General features: G+C 36.0%; 1 protein-coding gene across 4 annotated transcripts in view; it reads right to left on the reverse strand.

The window, feature by feature from the left end:
- Positions 1-17882, reverse strand: part of LOC146479129 (potassium channel subfamily T member 1-like) — a 49945-nt gene that overhangs the window by 21990 nt on the left and 10073 nt on the right. For 3 of the 4 annotated variants that reach the window (XM_085111390.1, XM_085111388.1, XM_085111389.1), the window contains exons 2-13: positions 14024-14074; positions 11712-11791; positions 10492-10591; positions 7917-7988; positions 7747-7801; positions 6874-6933; positions 5985-6062; positions 5118-5201; positions 4310-4404; positions 1872-2055; positions 641-805; positions 350-486 (exon numbers count right to left, since the gene is read on the reverse strand). In XM_085111390.1, coding sequence (XP_084967516.1) covers positions 350-486; positions 641-805; positions 1872-2055; positions 4310-4404; positions 5118-5201; positions 5985-6062; positions 6874-6933; positions 7747-7801; positions 7917-7988; positions 10492-10591; positions 11712-11791; positions 14024-14074 — 1161 coding nt within the window. Of the gene's footprint in view, positions 1-349; positions 487-640; positions 806-1871; positions 2056-4309; positions 4405-5117; positions 5202-5984; positions 6063-6873; positions 6934-7746; positions 7802-7916; positions 7989-10491; positions 10592-11711; positions 11792-14023; positions 14163-17882 lie in introns of those variants that run through there. The other variant, XM_085111391.1, reaches the window with a different exon arrangement.

Genomic DNA, 17882 nt, shown 5'->3' on the forward strand with positions numbered 1-17882 from the left:
GTCTGACTGAAATCTATACTTGTTACAATCTTTCACATTATGAGTATAATCGGGTTTAGAGGTACTCGAGAGCTCATTAGCCGACGGGTGTCACATTAGATGTAAGAGTTTAAATGTAAAGCACAGTTGATAACTTTGCCACAAGGAAATTATTGGCAGGGATAGTTAAAAAGTTTTTGTAACAATATTTTATTTATTTATTTGTTGGCTTTTTCATGAGGTCACGTGAACTTTTCTCCTGCTTCATCAAGACCTCCAAACAGCAACAAATTTTGTTTGGTTTCGAAACCATTGATGAAGTAATGATCAGGAACAATAGCTTGGAAAGAAAAGTAAAACAAAAACATACCTAGCTCGAATAAGGTCCTCGTCTATAAGTGCTGAACCTTTTAAGTAAGTGACCCTCTGAGACCACACGGGAACTTGTAACAAGATTCTCAATGTACTGTCAAGTTCAGATGGACAGAGAAGAACCACATGATGATCCTAAAACAAACAAAAGGAAACAAGTGAAAATACTGCACTGATTAAAAAAATGAGTGAAATTAATTTAGTACAGTACATTGTTTAACCTGTAATAATTTATTGGCTCTATAGAGTAAGACAGTGAACCGGAAAAAAAAGGCAGATAAAAACGAACCTGAAGACTGACATCAGCATAGAACTCGTTCAAAAAGTCAATCAGCATGGTCGCTCTCAGAGTTGTTGCACATAACACAACGTGCTTCTCAGAGCCAGCAAGCATGCGGTTAAAGGTCCCACCTTCCTTCTGCCGCGTGACCAGCAGAAAAGCCAGCTGTTCCAACTAACAGAGGGAAACAGAATCATTTCAGGTAAGTGTTCATGCTAATAACCCTGTTAAGTTTAATAATAACTATGATCATGCACAAAATTATCACCATGCACTTGACTGTAACATGACATTGCAGTCTTCAGTGTTCCCAAGTTGCAAGTAGAAAGTCAATTTTAAAATTTAAATCTGCTTTTGGGTGAGTTAAAAGAGGATGACAACACCAGTTGCCCCAGAATTAAAGGGCAGGGAGAGAGAGTGGAACATGCATGAATAAAAATTTCAGCCAATGCTCCAAATTTGCCCAGGTTGTGCATATGATGCACATGTTGTGTGCTTAATGCTGATAGATTTTTCAATTGACAATTAAACTAAGGGTGCATTTCTTTGGGAAAATCCGAATCCAGAGTTTTGATCCAAGATCACTCAGATCATGGTGCATCAAAGGAACCGACAAACCCTTACCCAGAGTGGATTCATCAGTTCCTTTGATGCACCATGATCCAAGATCACTCGGATTATGGCGCATCAAAGGAACCGACAAACCCTTACCCAGAGTGGATTTGTTGTAGGTTAAAATGAATCCCAGGTTAAAATGATTTCAACCTAGTTTGATTTGTATGTTTCCTTTGTTTTAGATGTAAATTACCCAACCTTAACAAAGGAAAATACAAATCAACCTAGGTTGAAATCATTTTAACCTGCAACAGATTCATCAGTTCCTTTGATGCACCATGATCCAAGATCACTTGGATCATGGTGCATCAAAGGAACCGACAAACCCTTACCCAGAGTGGATTCATCAGTTCCTTTGATGCACCATGATCCAAGATCACTCGGATCATGGTGCATCAAAGGAACCGACAAACCCTTACCCAGAGTGGATTCATCGGTTCCTTTGATGCACCATGATTCAAGTGATCTTGGACCAAAAATCCAGATTCTGATTTTCCTAAGGAAACGCACCGTAAAAGTAGGAACCATGCCTGCCAAGTGATTTTACACAGAAGTATATCTGCTTGAAAGGCAAGTAATCACAACTTACATTACTATCAACTGTGAAAATGAATAATAAACTCACCTCAACAGGTAGCAGAATTAGAGCACAAGCAATCATGATCATAACAAATGTCTGTGCTGGCCAGTCCTCAGGTTTGTAATCGCCATACCCAACAGTACTGAATGTCACCACTATAAACCACGTACTTTCAAATAAGTCCCATGGCTGACGATTTGGTCTTTCAAGGTGATGGATACCACATATTCTGTACAAATTCAAAATCTGTACTATTAGAACAACAATAAGTGAAGGGCTAGGTGAAAAAAGGGCCTAAGTGCTGATTTTGTCAGAAAAAAAAGTACTAAAACATCGTTTAAAACTTAGTCTCAATCCTTAATCAGTGATATGGCTAATATCTAATTATTGGTTATGGATAAACTGAATGTTCAATACAAACATTCAAATTGGTTTCAGTGAAAAATACTGGCTAAAAAAAAAGACTAAAGACAAGCTTCATCAATTCCGAAAGCACAAAATCTTCCTACATGTTACAAAACTTTGACCATTTTGTTCATTGTTCAAAATTGCTATCAGTGTGCATGACTTGAAATAATTAATAATAGTTACTTATTTAGTGACACTTATTCGCCGAAGGCGAAGTAAATATTGGTAAAATTCACTGAGACGAATTCCAAGACGAAGACCAATATTTATTTTATTTTATTCAACACGACAAACTTTCATAAAAAGTTACAGTGAATAATAGACTAAGATCTTACGTAAGTTTACAGTGAATAATAATAGAAGTAAGAAGTGGCAAGGAGACCTCAAGAAACCCCGGGCTTGTACTGAGAGGTCTCCTCGAAGATATGTTAGGACTGTAAGACTAATAAAAACATTGTACCGGTATTTAGATTTTTTAACATACAGTGGTAAGACTATAAAGACATAACAGAGTCGGATGTTTCATACAATTAACTGAGAAAATCAAGAAGCTTTCTTTTGAAGGTGGATAGACTAGGGGAAGACGTAATTGATAATGGCAAAGCATTCCATATTTTTGGCCCTCTAAAAAGTATTAATAGTAAGTTGCTTGATATTAGTTCGGCAGGTGTGAGGTCGAAAATAAGCTGAGGTTCTAGTATCATATTTACTGAGCCTGAGGCGAATAATTGTTTAAGTATAATTACTCAGTGTGATTATCAGAGAAAAACAAGAACCGTCCAAAAATTGTCAATTTTGTTTGTTTGTTTGTTTCAATTGTTACGTGTCAATGAACAGAGACGAGCAGTCTGCCGATCATACACTCAATCAAAATCACATGGTCAATCGATAAACTGCACATGCCTCAAGCAGTATGTCAGTATCCTTAACTTCTCTGCCGTTTCAATGAGAAAAAGCATTCATTTGACTTCTACAGTGAATGACTGTTGGGTTTCTCCGATCCGTTTACCAAAATACATTGTACATGGAGATGAACCGAGCTGTATGGTGTAAAACTCAAGGATGACGCCTGTTAGCACTTTCTCGCGCAATTTCTTGTTGATGGCTGCACTGGTTAACAGTCTTTTATAAGTTTCCCTTGAAGGTATAAGCTGCTTCAGGTAGGAATTAAGTCCTTTATTGGCTTCACTAAACAAGTCCACAGTTGTCCCAGGTCAAAAATTTTTGTGGTTTGGCGGTGAGTATAGATGGTGGTTGAGAGCCACTCGAGCCAACAACAAACTACATGTAGTTTTCTTGTAAAAACTGCCAACCTTTCTCCTCACTAAAACAAAAGACTTAGAGACCTTTTTTCATCTCCTTTACTTCCATTCTTCCAAATTATGTCTTAAATTTGTTTCGTTGGTGCAAACATTCTCTTAAATAAAGAAAATTTTATTTCATTGTATTTACTTCTTCCTCAGAAACATCAACAAATCGCTAAGCGGTTATTTTGAAAATCAGTGCTCCGCTAAAGTCACCTTGCGCGAAGTGATTATAGCAGGATATGACACAATGTTTCGACCAATGAGATCAACAGAATCTCTTTTAAATCACCTGATAGTAATTATATTACAAATGGCGCAGTGGAACATGAAAGCCAGCCAGTCCAATAAATATAATTAATGAACCAAAAGGCCGTCAAGCTTTCTGTCTGATTATACAGGATTCCCACTGGATTAGGGTATGTTCCACTTCATGGAATGTGAAAAAATAAACGAACAAAAAATAATAAATAAATAAACAAACATACAAATAAATAAATAAATAAATGGTCTAGACAACAGCAGTGAGGAAATTAATTTTATGAAAAACACGACACTCCTGAGTTTTATAACAGACATGTTTCGGCAGTTGCCTCTGCCATCTTCAGTGTGAAATGAACTTGTAATTTGTTACAAGTTCATTTCACACTGAAGATGGCAGAGGCAACTGCCGAAACATGTCTGTTATAAAACTCAGGAGTGTCATGTTTTTCATAAAAATATATAAATAAAGTACTTTGAAAAAATAATTATTTCAACCTCAAAACTTACCCAGTAAATAAAATACAAAGGACTGTTCCAAACACTATAAGCACTTTTTGTGATAATGCAGACTGCTGACGAAGGACAAGTCTATGAAGATCATTCTGAAAGTGAACGAAAGTAACAATCTACATGGTCAGACTAAAACTTGCAGTTTGGACCCTGAAAGTAATCAAAAACAGTAAGTCAAAAGGATACTAAAAGACATTTTTAAAAAAATTTCCAAATCGTTTCTCTGAAACTTTCACCTCTTATTCATTCAAATACTGTAAAAGTTGTTTATTCTTTGGGAATTTTCTAGGGGTTAAAATGATTCTTAAAAACCGATGCTGCGACCAGTTTTACTGGTCTTCCTCAGGGTTGATATAAAACAAAAATTCAATATGGCAGATCATTGTTTGCTTAGTAACCCAAACAACAATCCACCATATTGAATTTTAATTTTATATCAACCCTGAGGAAGACCAGAAAAAAAGGCTCGAACAGTGGTTTTTAAGAATCATTTTAACCCCTAGAAAATCCCCAAGAATAGACAACTTTTACAAAATTTCCAATAGTTTTATGCAGCGAGAAGATACTGAAAATATCAATATTGGTTAGTTAAAGGGTCTATAACAACTAATGAGATCCATACCAATACAGACATGCACATTCTTAGGACCAAAGCCTAAGCAAAATTAATTTTTTAATTAATGGGTATTTGGATGACTCACTCCTCTCATCCACCAGCACCTTCAATAATTAATTGTTTTGAATGGGTGTCCACTCAAAATATAAAAAAATATACATTTAAACTACATTTATCAGATATACTTACAAGTACTGAATCTAATGCATTCTTTGCAAGCCAGCAATTTAAAAACAGAGGTAGCCACAAATTTCGCAGACGAATATAAAATATCTGCAAGAGAATTGTACATGGGATCTGATCACTACACCACAAAAAAGTAGTTTTTCAATTAAATATAAAAAAAAATGGACCAGAAGAGGCAACCTTCCAAAGTGCCAGGTTGGTTGCTTGGTAGAGGTTTTTGATGTGGCTTGAAAATTTGATTTTGGTTCACAACTGTTCAAACCAGTTTTATTTCTATGTTCCTTTTAAATTCATTACCATAATCTTGAACAATAAAATGGTAATTAAAAATCAAACTGGTTTGAAAACTTTTAAACCTGTAGGACCAACTTTGCATTTTATTGCGAGTGTTGGAAAGTTTGAGAAATTGCAGCTAACAATGAGTGCGGATTTGTTCCTTCTTTCCATTCTGCTGTATAAAAAAAAGAGCCGTGGTTTAAAACTAAGTCTTTGCAATTTGATACACCTAGATGTGTACTTATTTTATGCATGCTATCTTGACCTTCTTTGCAGACAAACTAAATGAAAGAGGTTGAGTTTAGAATCCTCAATAACTATCCACGATACGTGGCAAAGGGGAGATGCACCTGTCCAAATGGGGTAAACGACCAGTCAACTAACTCAGAAAATTTGAAAAAATTTGTGATCTTCACATGCACTCTTATAGTTCACTGTACAAAGAAACTGAAACTTGGTAAATGACAAGTAAAAAATATCAACCATTTAAAAATATGTTAACTATAAAGACTTGTTATAATTGAAGGGATTGATGCATGACCAACCTATAGTACATTAATTTTCATCTGTGAAGATATTTCTTAATTTACTTACAGATACAAAGAAAGGCAAACCAAGCAAAATCTCTGCAATGAGTCGAGTATGTATAATTTGATTGAGTACTGAACCACCCTGGAACAAAGCGCAAAACAAAACTATTAGTAGGCGTCTGCATTAAAATACAATTATACGAGTTGGTATTTTCCTTGTTTTCTGCGGAACACAAACCTATGTCTTGCATTTGAGGTTCAAATTTTTAATTACTGTAGGTACATTGTCTAGAGGTAAATGAATTACAGGAATTTTTGCTGTCGTTTAAGATAACATGGACAGATTTTTTATGATTCAAAAAGAAAAGGATGGAATACATGGAATTAACCATAGCACCATTTACACTGGCTTAGTGATAAACTTAATGTTAACATTCATTTTCCTGATGTGTTCATAAACACTGAAATAATCATGACAAACATCTGTCTTGTGACATATTTCTTAGATTACATGTATGCTGTTTTTACAGATGGTTCCTTTTATAGGACTGCACGAAACCCTATAACTCCAGAAGAATGGGAGGAGATGGCAAGGAATTTAGCACAGCTCAAAGGAGGTAGACCAAAGAGGATGGGAATGTTAAGAAGCAGTCATTTTGATAGAGTGTAATAATAATTGGCTTTATTTCCATTGGAAAAGCATGCATGTTATCTGATGTCATTTTTATTGTCTGTACTCTTATAGACAATAGCTGTGAGGCAATCAACGTGCAGGAATTTTGACAGTTTTTGTAAAAATAATTATTATTATAGACTGTTGGGAAAATGCAAAAATCACAGAGCGATTTAGACTTCTTAATATTCCAAATAGGGACAAACAAGTAGGGCAAACTCCAACCCGCAAACTACAGCTAATTCATGGAGTGGGAGTAAGTTCATGGTGATGTGAATACCTTATAAGTTAAGTAACAAAGCAGGATAGCATCCAGCATGCTGTAGACTGCAATGACAGTCTGGAAATAAAACAGAATAAAAAGAAGATATTCACCAGAAAGTTGCATAACAGGGTCTGGTGTCAGTTGGTATTTTTTCAGCAAAAAATGAAATCTGACCCTGTCAGTTAAACATGTACAACTTACTTCAGAATAAAGTATTATTTTATTTACCATGTGGCACTTGTCTTAAGTTTGTTGTTCATACATGTACATGCTCTGGAAGGGTGTAACACAGTCTAACATTTTGCAATCATTTTGGTGTGTAAAATTATTGTGAGAGCTATTTGATGTATCTTGCATAACAAACATTAGATTTTATTTTCTGTCCAAAATAATACCTGTTTATTTTTATTTAACTCGGCCTAGGGAAGAGAGAGAGGGTTGGCACTAGTTTTCGCACCTGCGCACTCACCTATTTCTTCCATGCCATGTGCTTGCTCGGCAGTTTTTCGATCTTCGCTTCCCTCCCTCCCTTTCCCCCATTGTTGTTATTATACATGTTATGCGTACACCCCCGTTGTGGGGGCAAATGTTATTAAATGGAAGGGACCCCTTCAGGACCCTTCTCTTATACCCCCAGACGTGTCATGTTGTTGTTTTATTATATTAGCTTGCACAGAGTAAAATTTTGAAACTGATGCAACTTAAAGGAAAGTTAGTTCACATCAGTTTTACATATTTAAGATGTACCTCTGCAAGTAGCTTTTAAATTGTGTTTTGTCAAAAGCTCATCATCATCATTATTACAGATAGGACAACCTTGCTAAGTATCACAAGCTCAATTAACAACATTATCAAAAACTTTCCATTTTTTTGTGCTATGAAACTCACCTGGACAATCCACAATGGAAAAGGTCTGTGAACCCACAGCAACGACCATGGGTAACTATAAAAGTGGAAAATGTGACAGTATGAACACCACATTGTTAGGGATTAAAACATTAAGTACTTAGTTAATGGCCAGTAATCTAATTTTCAAGTTCTTAGAACAGACAACTTACTAGTCTGCATCTTCTTGAAATTCCGGACAAGACCACTCTGGGCTAGCAGTTCTGTTTTCAGGGCAATCAAAACTGTTGACAAAAACGCTTCGTTAAATTTCCTTTAAAAAAGAAACGGGAAACACCTTTGATGCTTTCAAAGTTGGTCCATGAAAAAATCCATACCTCCCGTCCGAAAGGTCATTGGAAAATTCAAGGTGAGGTGGATATCAAAAGTATAGGAGGTGTATGGATATTTCTGGAACAAACTCAATACAAGTGAACATTGGGTACATAGAACAAGGAATGCTGTGAAAAACAAACAAATACTTTCCATGTTTCCCTAGTTTGGCCCCAGGGAGGGGAAGTGGGGGTTCTCTCCTATATAAGCAAATTATATATTAGGTAAATGTAAGGAACCAAAGGGTATGGTTCTTAAGCCTTTTTGGTTTGAAATTGGGTATAGATTTTGTCTATTTTGGTGTGAAATAGAGAGGGGTTTGGGGTGGGGAATTGGTATGGTTTTTTTTCTGCATTGAGAAGTGCAGTTTGATTAACATCAGGAATTTGAAGCCTTTCTCATTAATATTTACACAAACCAAAGCAGTTCCTTGGGTAGCAAATAGGGCAGTGTTCCAGATAACTTTCAAAACCAGAGAGTCAATGAAGAATTTGAGGGGTCAATAGCTCTGGTTCTCTCTAAATCTTCTTAAGTTTGCCATTCATTTTGTCGGGTCAGGAAGCCAGGCTTCTCTGGTTTTTGACCTGAGACCCCTCTCTTATCTGGGACACTGAAATAGGGTAGTGATTTATGAGTCCACTCAGCCTGTCTGGAATTATAGGATATAGTAAAAATCACATATTTTGGTCTGAAGTAAGGTAAGGGTTTAAAGAAGTGGGCCACACACACCCACCCAAATTTTTGGATCATAGTTCCCCCTTGGAAGTTTGACTAATAATAGGTCAAGTACTACAAGTTATTGTTTGTTAGAACATGGAATTGCTGTGAAAAACAAACCATTATGCTTAAGTGGCTCACAACCATAATTAGATGGGTTTCAGAACGTATCAGTGCATATCAGTGCAGTTTAGAACTTTCCTTTTCTGTGGGTCTTGCTTTTTATTTTAGATTAAACTACACGTTAATAATATTAAAAATTGAAATAGAGCCATTAATAAAAAGTGCTACTATGACGAAATTTGCGTCTTTCTAATCTGAGCCATTTTAAAACATAAACAAGTAGTCTGTATGTGAAGAAGAATGCTGTTTACTATTTTCAAACATCTCTTTTTGTTCCAGAGATACTCAAGTTTTTAAAATATGCAAATTAGCCAAGTGATGACCTCATAAACTCAACCAAATTTTTGTCAAATATTATGAAAAAAGCCAATTTGTATCAGAAATGTTTGATTCTTTGCAGTGACAGTGTTCTAGGTGCGCTCCATAATATGAGTTTATCAGTTTTGTTACCATGGCAACATACTGGGTTCCAGTCCTCCCTGAAACTTAAGGCTTTGCTGGCCACCTTTGGCGTTCTATTTTGATGTTTGCCAATGGTGCCTCATCTACATAATCCAGAGAGCGTATAAATATGTTAGGTCGAGTTTGTGGCCTTGTTAAATGTTTTTCAAGCTGAAAATCACTAAAATATTGAAATCAGGTTTGAGGGGACTTGAAAAGAGTGAGTTGCCATGGGAACGAATTTTTTATAGCAGGTGTATTGCCTTTAGAACTATTAGCCTGCCACGTTTCAATTGTCTCTGCTGTAAATTGACTGAGATAGCTCCATCTATATACTTGATGTTATATTGAGTTGAGAATATGACGTCATCAGTCCTCTCATTTACATATTTTACACATTTTTCATATCTCCGGAACCAATGCAGATATTTAGAAACGGTAAACGGCGTTTTTAATCTTTCCTATAATTCTATGTGATGAACCTTAAAATTCAAGAGGTAAAAATTTGATCATGGTAGCACTTTAATAAGACTTCTTTGACAAATTCACAAATATCAGATAAACACAGGAGAAAACACTGACTAAAAGAACAATACATATACAGGGTTCGTACTCTTTTGAGCTTTTGAAATTCCATGACTTTCCATGACCTTTTCCATGACTTCTTACTACAAGTTGTCAATGACCTAAATTTGACCATTTTCTTGAAAATCATCTTTCATTTTGGGTACGTAAACTTTTACTATTTTCTTCGCAAACAAACCCAATTTATTTTGCACTTCTTTATAAACATCATTTTCCACGACTTTCCATGACCCACATCTAAATTTCATGACTTTCCAGGCCTGGAAATTGACATTCTAAAATTCCATGACTTTCCAGGTTTTCCATGACCCGTAGGAACCCTGATATAGAGAGCTTGGGGCCGGGTTTAGATTCAATGAACAGACTCCCCAACTGAATGATGGATTTAATAATGGCCAACTCAAATGAAACAGACATGGTCACCTGCACAACAGATGAAGTCACCCAAGTTCAGCCTGATGCCCTGCTTGCAAGTTAATTGAAAGTTGTTGATCAAAATCATTGATTTACCCTCATTCACAGAGCCCGGTCTTATTGTATTCTACTTACCCGCCTGCCAAATGTGGTTCTGTGTCTTGAATGCCTCGAACAATGTACAACACACATGATACTATCTTCAGCACAAAGCGAAATATCTGCCATCTTATACCTAGCAGGATATACGACATAAACAATAAAATTATAGTTATTTTTAGGTTAATAATAATAATAATAATAATAATAACAATATTAATAATAAAGACTTTATTATGGTCTGATCATACTGTCATTCATGGAAACGTTCCTTACATCAGTTTACTTTGCTCTTGTCACAGCTCAAGTTATTTAAGTCCAGTTAAAATCTCTCTATAGATATGTATTATAATTTATGATTTTATCCTTTTTTCAATTTTAGATATGGCATGGTTCATTTTTTTTTTGTTTCAAACCAGCGCAAAGGAAAATAAAAATTAAACTGGTCTGAAAATTTAAAAAAAATATATTTAAAAACTACAACAGATACACAATTAATTAAAATGTTCAAATATTTGTATGTAATATGATTGCATAAAAATATTTTTATTTATCTTTTAACAAATCAAGGATATCTAAACAGCTTAAATAAATCATTAAATTTGTGATGATTAAGAAGTCTTGATAAGTTGGTTAATTATTTTATTTGAATCAGTTAAACATCATAGTTAGCCACAAAAACATGACTAAAAATTTGAGTTAAAAATTTCACTGGCAGTATAAAGGGCATATTGTAAAAGATGGACTGGATTGGATTTGTACAACATGATTTGTAAAACACAGACTGGATTGTAAAACATGGACTTGTAAAATATGGATTTCTAAGTCATAGCTGATACAATTTTATATGTTTACAACAACTCACTCTTTTATTTCTTTTAATAAATCATTCTTAATTGTATAGCAAAAACATTAAAAAACTCATTCTAACTCATACAAATCCAGTCCAGTCCATGTTTTAAAAATGCTGCTCTTTATAATATTTATTATCTCAAAACACTGCAAAACAGAACTAAAGACCTTCATATAATTTGCAGGTGTAACAAAAAACACCAGTTAGAAATATCAAAATTATACTTGCTTCACAAAATGTAAGCTACTCAGATCAAGAATTCAAAAGAGTTTCAGGATTTAATTATTAACTTTTAGCAAAATATAAAATTTGAACATTTCAGGAGTGTGACTGGTAAAATAGTAATAGTTCAAAATATGCTTTATATTTATTTTAAAAGTAACTTTAACATTAAGTCACTTACTGGATCTCTGATCAGTTACAAAATAGAATTTAACTCTTTCTTTAAATGACTTGTCATGAACATAGTGCTCAACACGCACCCTATGAAAAAATATAGACATTGAAATCACTTTTAGAAACATTAAAAAGTCAAGTGAATGCGACGATCCATTAAGAAAATATTATTTCATTTTACTTTATTTTTAATTTTAAATAGCCACAAGATAACATTGATCTTTTAATTATTGAAACTGCAATTAATGGGTTTAGTTTAGTTTTGACGGTCTTTTGACTTGAGACCCCTCCCTTATCTGGAACACTCCCCCCCCCCCCCCCCCCGGGAGGAGTCATAGATGGATCACACAGCCAGAGATTACTACGCTCTGTTATTGGTTAACAAAATTTGCGTCACTTTCTCAACCAATGGGAATCCAAACCAGTGCCAATTGTGTTTTGGCTGCACGCATTTTCCCACACTTTGTGCCAGTTACATGTATTTGCTTCAAATTCTGATGGGCTCGTTGTGTTGTTCACATCTGCTGCGATTAGCCAGAGTAATTACTTTGGTTTTGGTTTTACAACACTCAATTGGAAATGGCTGTACAAGAAACTGGAAGTATTACTAATCCTGGATGGGATTCTCATCAAAAAAGTGACACAGTCAAGTGGTTTTGGTACCTTTTAGCATTTACTATTCATGATTTAGCACCACTTCGGGTGTTTGAATCTGGTTTAAAACAATCACTGATTGAGCTCTGCCAGTACATTTTGGGTATAAGCCAGGAAAAACAATATAGTGAAAATTACTGAGTTCCTAGGGGTGGACACGAATATTTCCAGCTGTATGTCCACAACAAAGAAAAACAGTTTGGTGCCTTTTAGGGAGTCCTCGTTTTATACTAACAAGCACCCCTCCCATGTATAATATATGGAAGTCCCTGCCTTTGGAAATTTAACTAAAATTTTAACTAAAACAGAATGAGGCCTGACAGCTTAACACTGCACCATTTCAGGCTCTCCTCTTTAAATGCTCTCGTTGCCCATTTTAAGTTAAGGTTTGAATGTATAAAGAAAAGGAACTAACAAGAGTGTGAAAGCGAGAAAGAAAGAAATATCATTTTAAAAAGAGAAAAACAATGATAGCTGGGTATAAAATAATTCAAATTTCAAGATGTTAATCTTTACTACTGCTTCGATAACCGGACATTCATGAAATACGTAACAAAAGTGAAATAATAACTAACATAATATTCAGTATTATTTTTATTAAATTAAGACATTTTGCTTTCAGATCAGGCTTTTAATGTTTCACTTTACCAAATTGAAATCTGCTACAAAATATTTTTTGTGAAAACAAGCTTTTAAAAACAAACACAATTTGGAGGGTAATTTATTGTGTCTTTAGTGCAAAAACCACTTTTGTTAGCAGTAACGAGAGTTCATGCATAAATAATAAGAGATTTGTTCAAATGTTTGCAAAAGACATTGACAATTAACAGCCGGGCCAATCCAGTTTGGATATTATTGAGAAAACAACTCATTTTACCACATACCCATTAAATTTCACTAATTTCTATGCAAAATGTTCCCACCAGAATTTCACAACTTTTAAAATACAAACCCACTGATATTAGGCTTAATTAAAATTATTGCTGCTTTGAGAAAGTATGACATGAAACCAGCTGGCTTGAGAACTATAGGTGAGATAATTTGTACACTGAAAACTTGACATATCCAAAATACAAACACGACTATTTAAATAACCTTCAAATAAGTAGAATGTTTTCTTTTTGCTATCTTACAATATCAACTGAAAATAAACCTTGCTCTGTCTAAAAGGACGCAAAAAATATTTTTTCGTCATATGTTAAGCCCCTGCTTAGAAGTTAGAATATCACCTTCGGGAATCAGACGATGGAAATTTAGGCAAATTCATTAAACTTGAACGAATGACATGATAGGCACAAACACATCCTGATGAATTACATGGGCATAAGCTTGTGAATAAAAATTTTGACATTCGACCGTTCCAAATATACCTAAATCCGGTAAGCTTAAATATTCTCAATTCACGGCCGCTAGGCGACAACTTCGCTTGATTGAAATGGGCATTGTTTAATGCTGAGACGTAATTTAAATTGAAATAGTTTTTCCATCGATATTCTTTGCGTGTAATCTTATCAGAGACGAAAGGGAGTTGCATAATTGTCCACCGTACACTACACGGATAAATTGTTTGTTGCAAGACGCAAACAGCCAAGGAAGGGAACAAAATGATTAAGCCTGGCATGGACTGGCAAACCAATATTAAAATTGCAATGGTGGCATGCTTACCTTTCTTTATCTTCTCCTTTGTCCGAAGAAAGAATCTCCCTCAGTCGATACCTAGGACCAAGAGAATCAAATTCGTACGTCACAGAGGTCAGTGGAGCCCGTTGCGGGGAATTTTGCAACGAAGTTTGTATCCTAACTTTCTTCCGGTCCAAACTGACCGCCATGTTTTGCTTCAGTCATGCGCAACGCGCGCACAATGCTTCTTTGGTGATTTTTTCGCGGGAAAAATCTTCCCGGGAAATCTGCTGAAAAAAATGCGAAGCGCTTGCAACGATCGACAAGGATTTATCGAAAAGTATGAACTCTGAAACCCCGCCGCCTCAAGCAGACATGATTACTTTAAGCTTCAGCCCTCGTCAAATACCTAGCTGCAGATTCATAAATTATTTAGCCATCGGCAGTGACGATATCACAAACATAGAACGTTTGTTTACACGACTGAATAATCGGAAGTTCGATCAAAACTTGTTGTAGAAGCAAGCTGAAAGCCGAGCTTATGGAAACGGTTTTAAGAGACGCTGCCTGACAGCTGTTTTATTCTAAGAACTCAGGATAAGTGTATGAATTGGGCGGAAATTCATTATGAAAGACCTTTTAACTTGAACTGCCTTTCACGTCACACAAAAAGCAACTTATGCAAAGCTTTCACCGGGGTGTCATCAACGCCTGAGTGAATGAAAAACTTTGCCCCCATGTTTCTCACATTTTATTCATAATCCGGTATTAATGAAAAAATAATTCAGAATTTCCAATAAAGTACAATGTACCGCGGATTTGACACATACAAAAAAGTCGTGAAGAACGCATTATTCTAAATCTGAATTAGTGTGGTCTGATTTTGACAGAGAATTAACAACAAAGTGCGCTTAAATATTTATTAGTCGTGAGATAAGGTACGGGGGCTTAATCTCTTCAAAAATAGTGAAAGCTACTTTCATTACATGGCTTAGGTAATAAGAAAAGCATATCATGATTAAGCACTGCCCCGTGACCTCCTTTTGAATTCATCCAAAACAAATGACCATCGTCTGAATTATAAAACTGTTTTCTTTTTCCGGCTGAAGACGAACAGAGGTTATTCTAAGGAAAATTAAGCGATCTAGCACCGCAGGAGACTCGAAATCAACCATTTTCTACATTGTTTTCAAAATATGTTTTGCTTCTGCGACTTGCCAATTAATAACAGATACTGACCGTTTTGGTGTCATGACAACCAGCCACAACATCACGGTATTCAGATTCAGTTGGCAACTAATTCAACCTGCCTCCAAAGAACTCTTTTCTCTCTTTTTCTTTGACTTTCAAGTTTCAAGGCAATACATAATATGGTGTATATAGATCGACTTGACGAACGAAACATCTCAAGACCTTGTCGTGGTAAAAAAAAAAAAAGAAAATGTTTCCTTTCGCGTACACCATAATTATCATACGAATCGGGCAATTTTGCTGTGATATTTGATTATTTATGGTTATTGTACACAGTTACACGTTAAAACGACCAGCTTGAAAATATAAAATAGAAAATGAAACAAGCTAGAACGAAGAATAGACAATATAAGTATTCAATCAGTTATTCATCAGCAAAAATCATAATATGTCTTTTTTTAATGGTTTCCTTGAAAATCGTCAGAAAGGGATGCTTTGGATTGACAGAAATAGATCCAGAAAATATCAAATAAAACTCAGCGAAAATACTGATTTTTATCTGATACGCCAGTGACCAATATCTAGAAAAACGTTCTTGACACAAAAACTTTAAACGAACTTTCCCCATTAACACACGACCTACAACAAAAGGAAGTTTCGTACAGAAAATCTTTGCACCATAGTTTCGAAATACTTTCGCAAATATTGTTGGCTTTACACATAGAAAAAGTTGGATTATTTTCTTGTAAAACACAAATCCCTTCAGAAAACAAAATTTGTGAGCGGTCCATGTTTGCAAGCCCTACAGCAAAGTTCAGACCGTCAAACAAACCGACGAATCAAAATGATGCACCTTCTCACCAAGAGGACTACAAATTCACAACACTCGTTCCGTCTCGATCAGGTTTAGTTATTACTCAAAATACTCAAACTGTAGATTTTTATTTCAGCTTATACATTTAACACAGTTTTCTTCCTTAGCACCTTCGTTGAACTGTTTCAAGAGAAAGAAAGAGCGGCGTATAAGTCAGATACTTTGCAGCAATTTACAGTCAAACACTTGCATACGCGTAGAGTCAGTGTTCCATAGAGTTGTAAAAACTGGCAGACCGCTTTAACAAGTAAACGCCTCGAAAGATTTTCTTCAGGTTTTCTGCAATAAAACTGCGCTTTGTTGTCAATGTGTTGAGTAATAAAACAATTTACGGCCTCATCAGCTAAGTATCAGGCGCTATTCCACGCGATTTGTCAGGATAATTGTTAATTGTACGTTTTTCGCTCTTTGAATGTACAAAGTTTGGACGTGAGTGAACTGATCTGAAGCGGGTGGAGTGGGTACGGCGGGGAGAGGTGCTCCAGATCTCGCAACGTTTGTGCAACAAAACTCCACAGTAACGCTTACTGGGCGAGTTATAAGTTCCTTTAACGATAAGGCATTAGTTTGCGAACAGAGAACTAGTCTTAGCTTTAAACGTGATATTTTGCCTGGGCGGTGTGAAAGAAATAGACTTGGTGGGTCTTGCGAGACAGGAGATAACATATTTAGAAGACTCCGTAATGAAACAAACGGCAGGTGATTCATAAGGCAATTTTTTGTGCAAATACATCACACATATCACAGCTGGAGGATTTAAAATTCGGCAGTTTTGACCCGGCGTTTTTTCGAGGCCGGCGTTTATTAATGAAATGCGATTTTCAGCCATTTTTCCAGGTTGATTTATTACCACCGATCCTCGAAAACCTGGGGGCAGTTTGGAGGGATCCTCGTGATTCAAACGACAGTGAGCACTACAACACAAGAAAGAAAGGGCGTCAATTATACAACACGAACACGGATACATTGCTGTATTTTATTTCCCTATATAGCAACTATCCCAGTTATGTTACGCCGGTATTTTTCCTTTGGACGTTTATTAAAATACCAAAACAGCATACCGTACTTGGTATGTCGTAACAGTGCCATTCACGAGGTTACTATTTACTTGTAACCGGTCCTTGTGACCTCGACCCCTAATAAACGCCGGGACCCCGATCAAACGCCCGGGGCCCCGATTAAACGCACCCGGCGTTTATTTAAAAATCGGCAGTTTTGACCCGGCGTTTAATCTAAGCCGGCGTTTAATCGAGAAAATACGGTAACGCCTTAATAAGCAAGTTTTTATGGAGCGCAAATTGAAACAACTAAAAAAGAACCTTTACTGTACGCTCACTTTGATTGATTGAAAACTGTGCTTCTGTAACGAATGGAATAAGGGGGTTAGTTTCGTTAAGAAACTGTAGTGCTACGTCGGTTGTTAGTGGTAACGAATGTTTGTTTTTATCAACAGAGTTAATGAGGTAATTTGGCCAAGGTGAAGAGATTCGAGTGCTGACGTTTCGAGCGTATGCCCTACGTCAGAGCGAATGTGTTTCTGTAAGTCTGTGGAAATGGGTAAATTTTTCGGTGGGTTATTTTATAATGGAAACATAAAACACTTTGGGCCCTGTCCAATCCCATCCGGATAAACCTGAAAACGCATCAAAATATTTCCTGTCCACAGTGTCGTTTTTGCCATTCACACTAAAACGTCCCCACGCCCCCAGAAGTATTAGATACACGATGGAGCGATACCGTCACGATGTCGACGTTTCCTGAGAGTTCCTTTTCCGCCGTCCACACTAAACCACCTAGCAAGCGTTTTCAAATTTGTCCACTTGGGACCGCGATTTCAAA

Source organism: Pavona decussata, unplaced genomic scaffold, assembly GCF_977016875.1.
Source record: "Pavona decussata unplaced genomic scaffold, jaPavDecu1.1 SCAFFOLD_61, whole genome shotgun sequence".
NCBI classification, from domain to species: domain Eukaryota; kingdom Metazoa; phylum Cnidaria; class Anthozoa; order Scleractinia; family Agariciidae; genus Pavona; species Pavona decussata.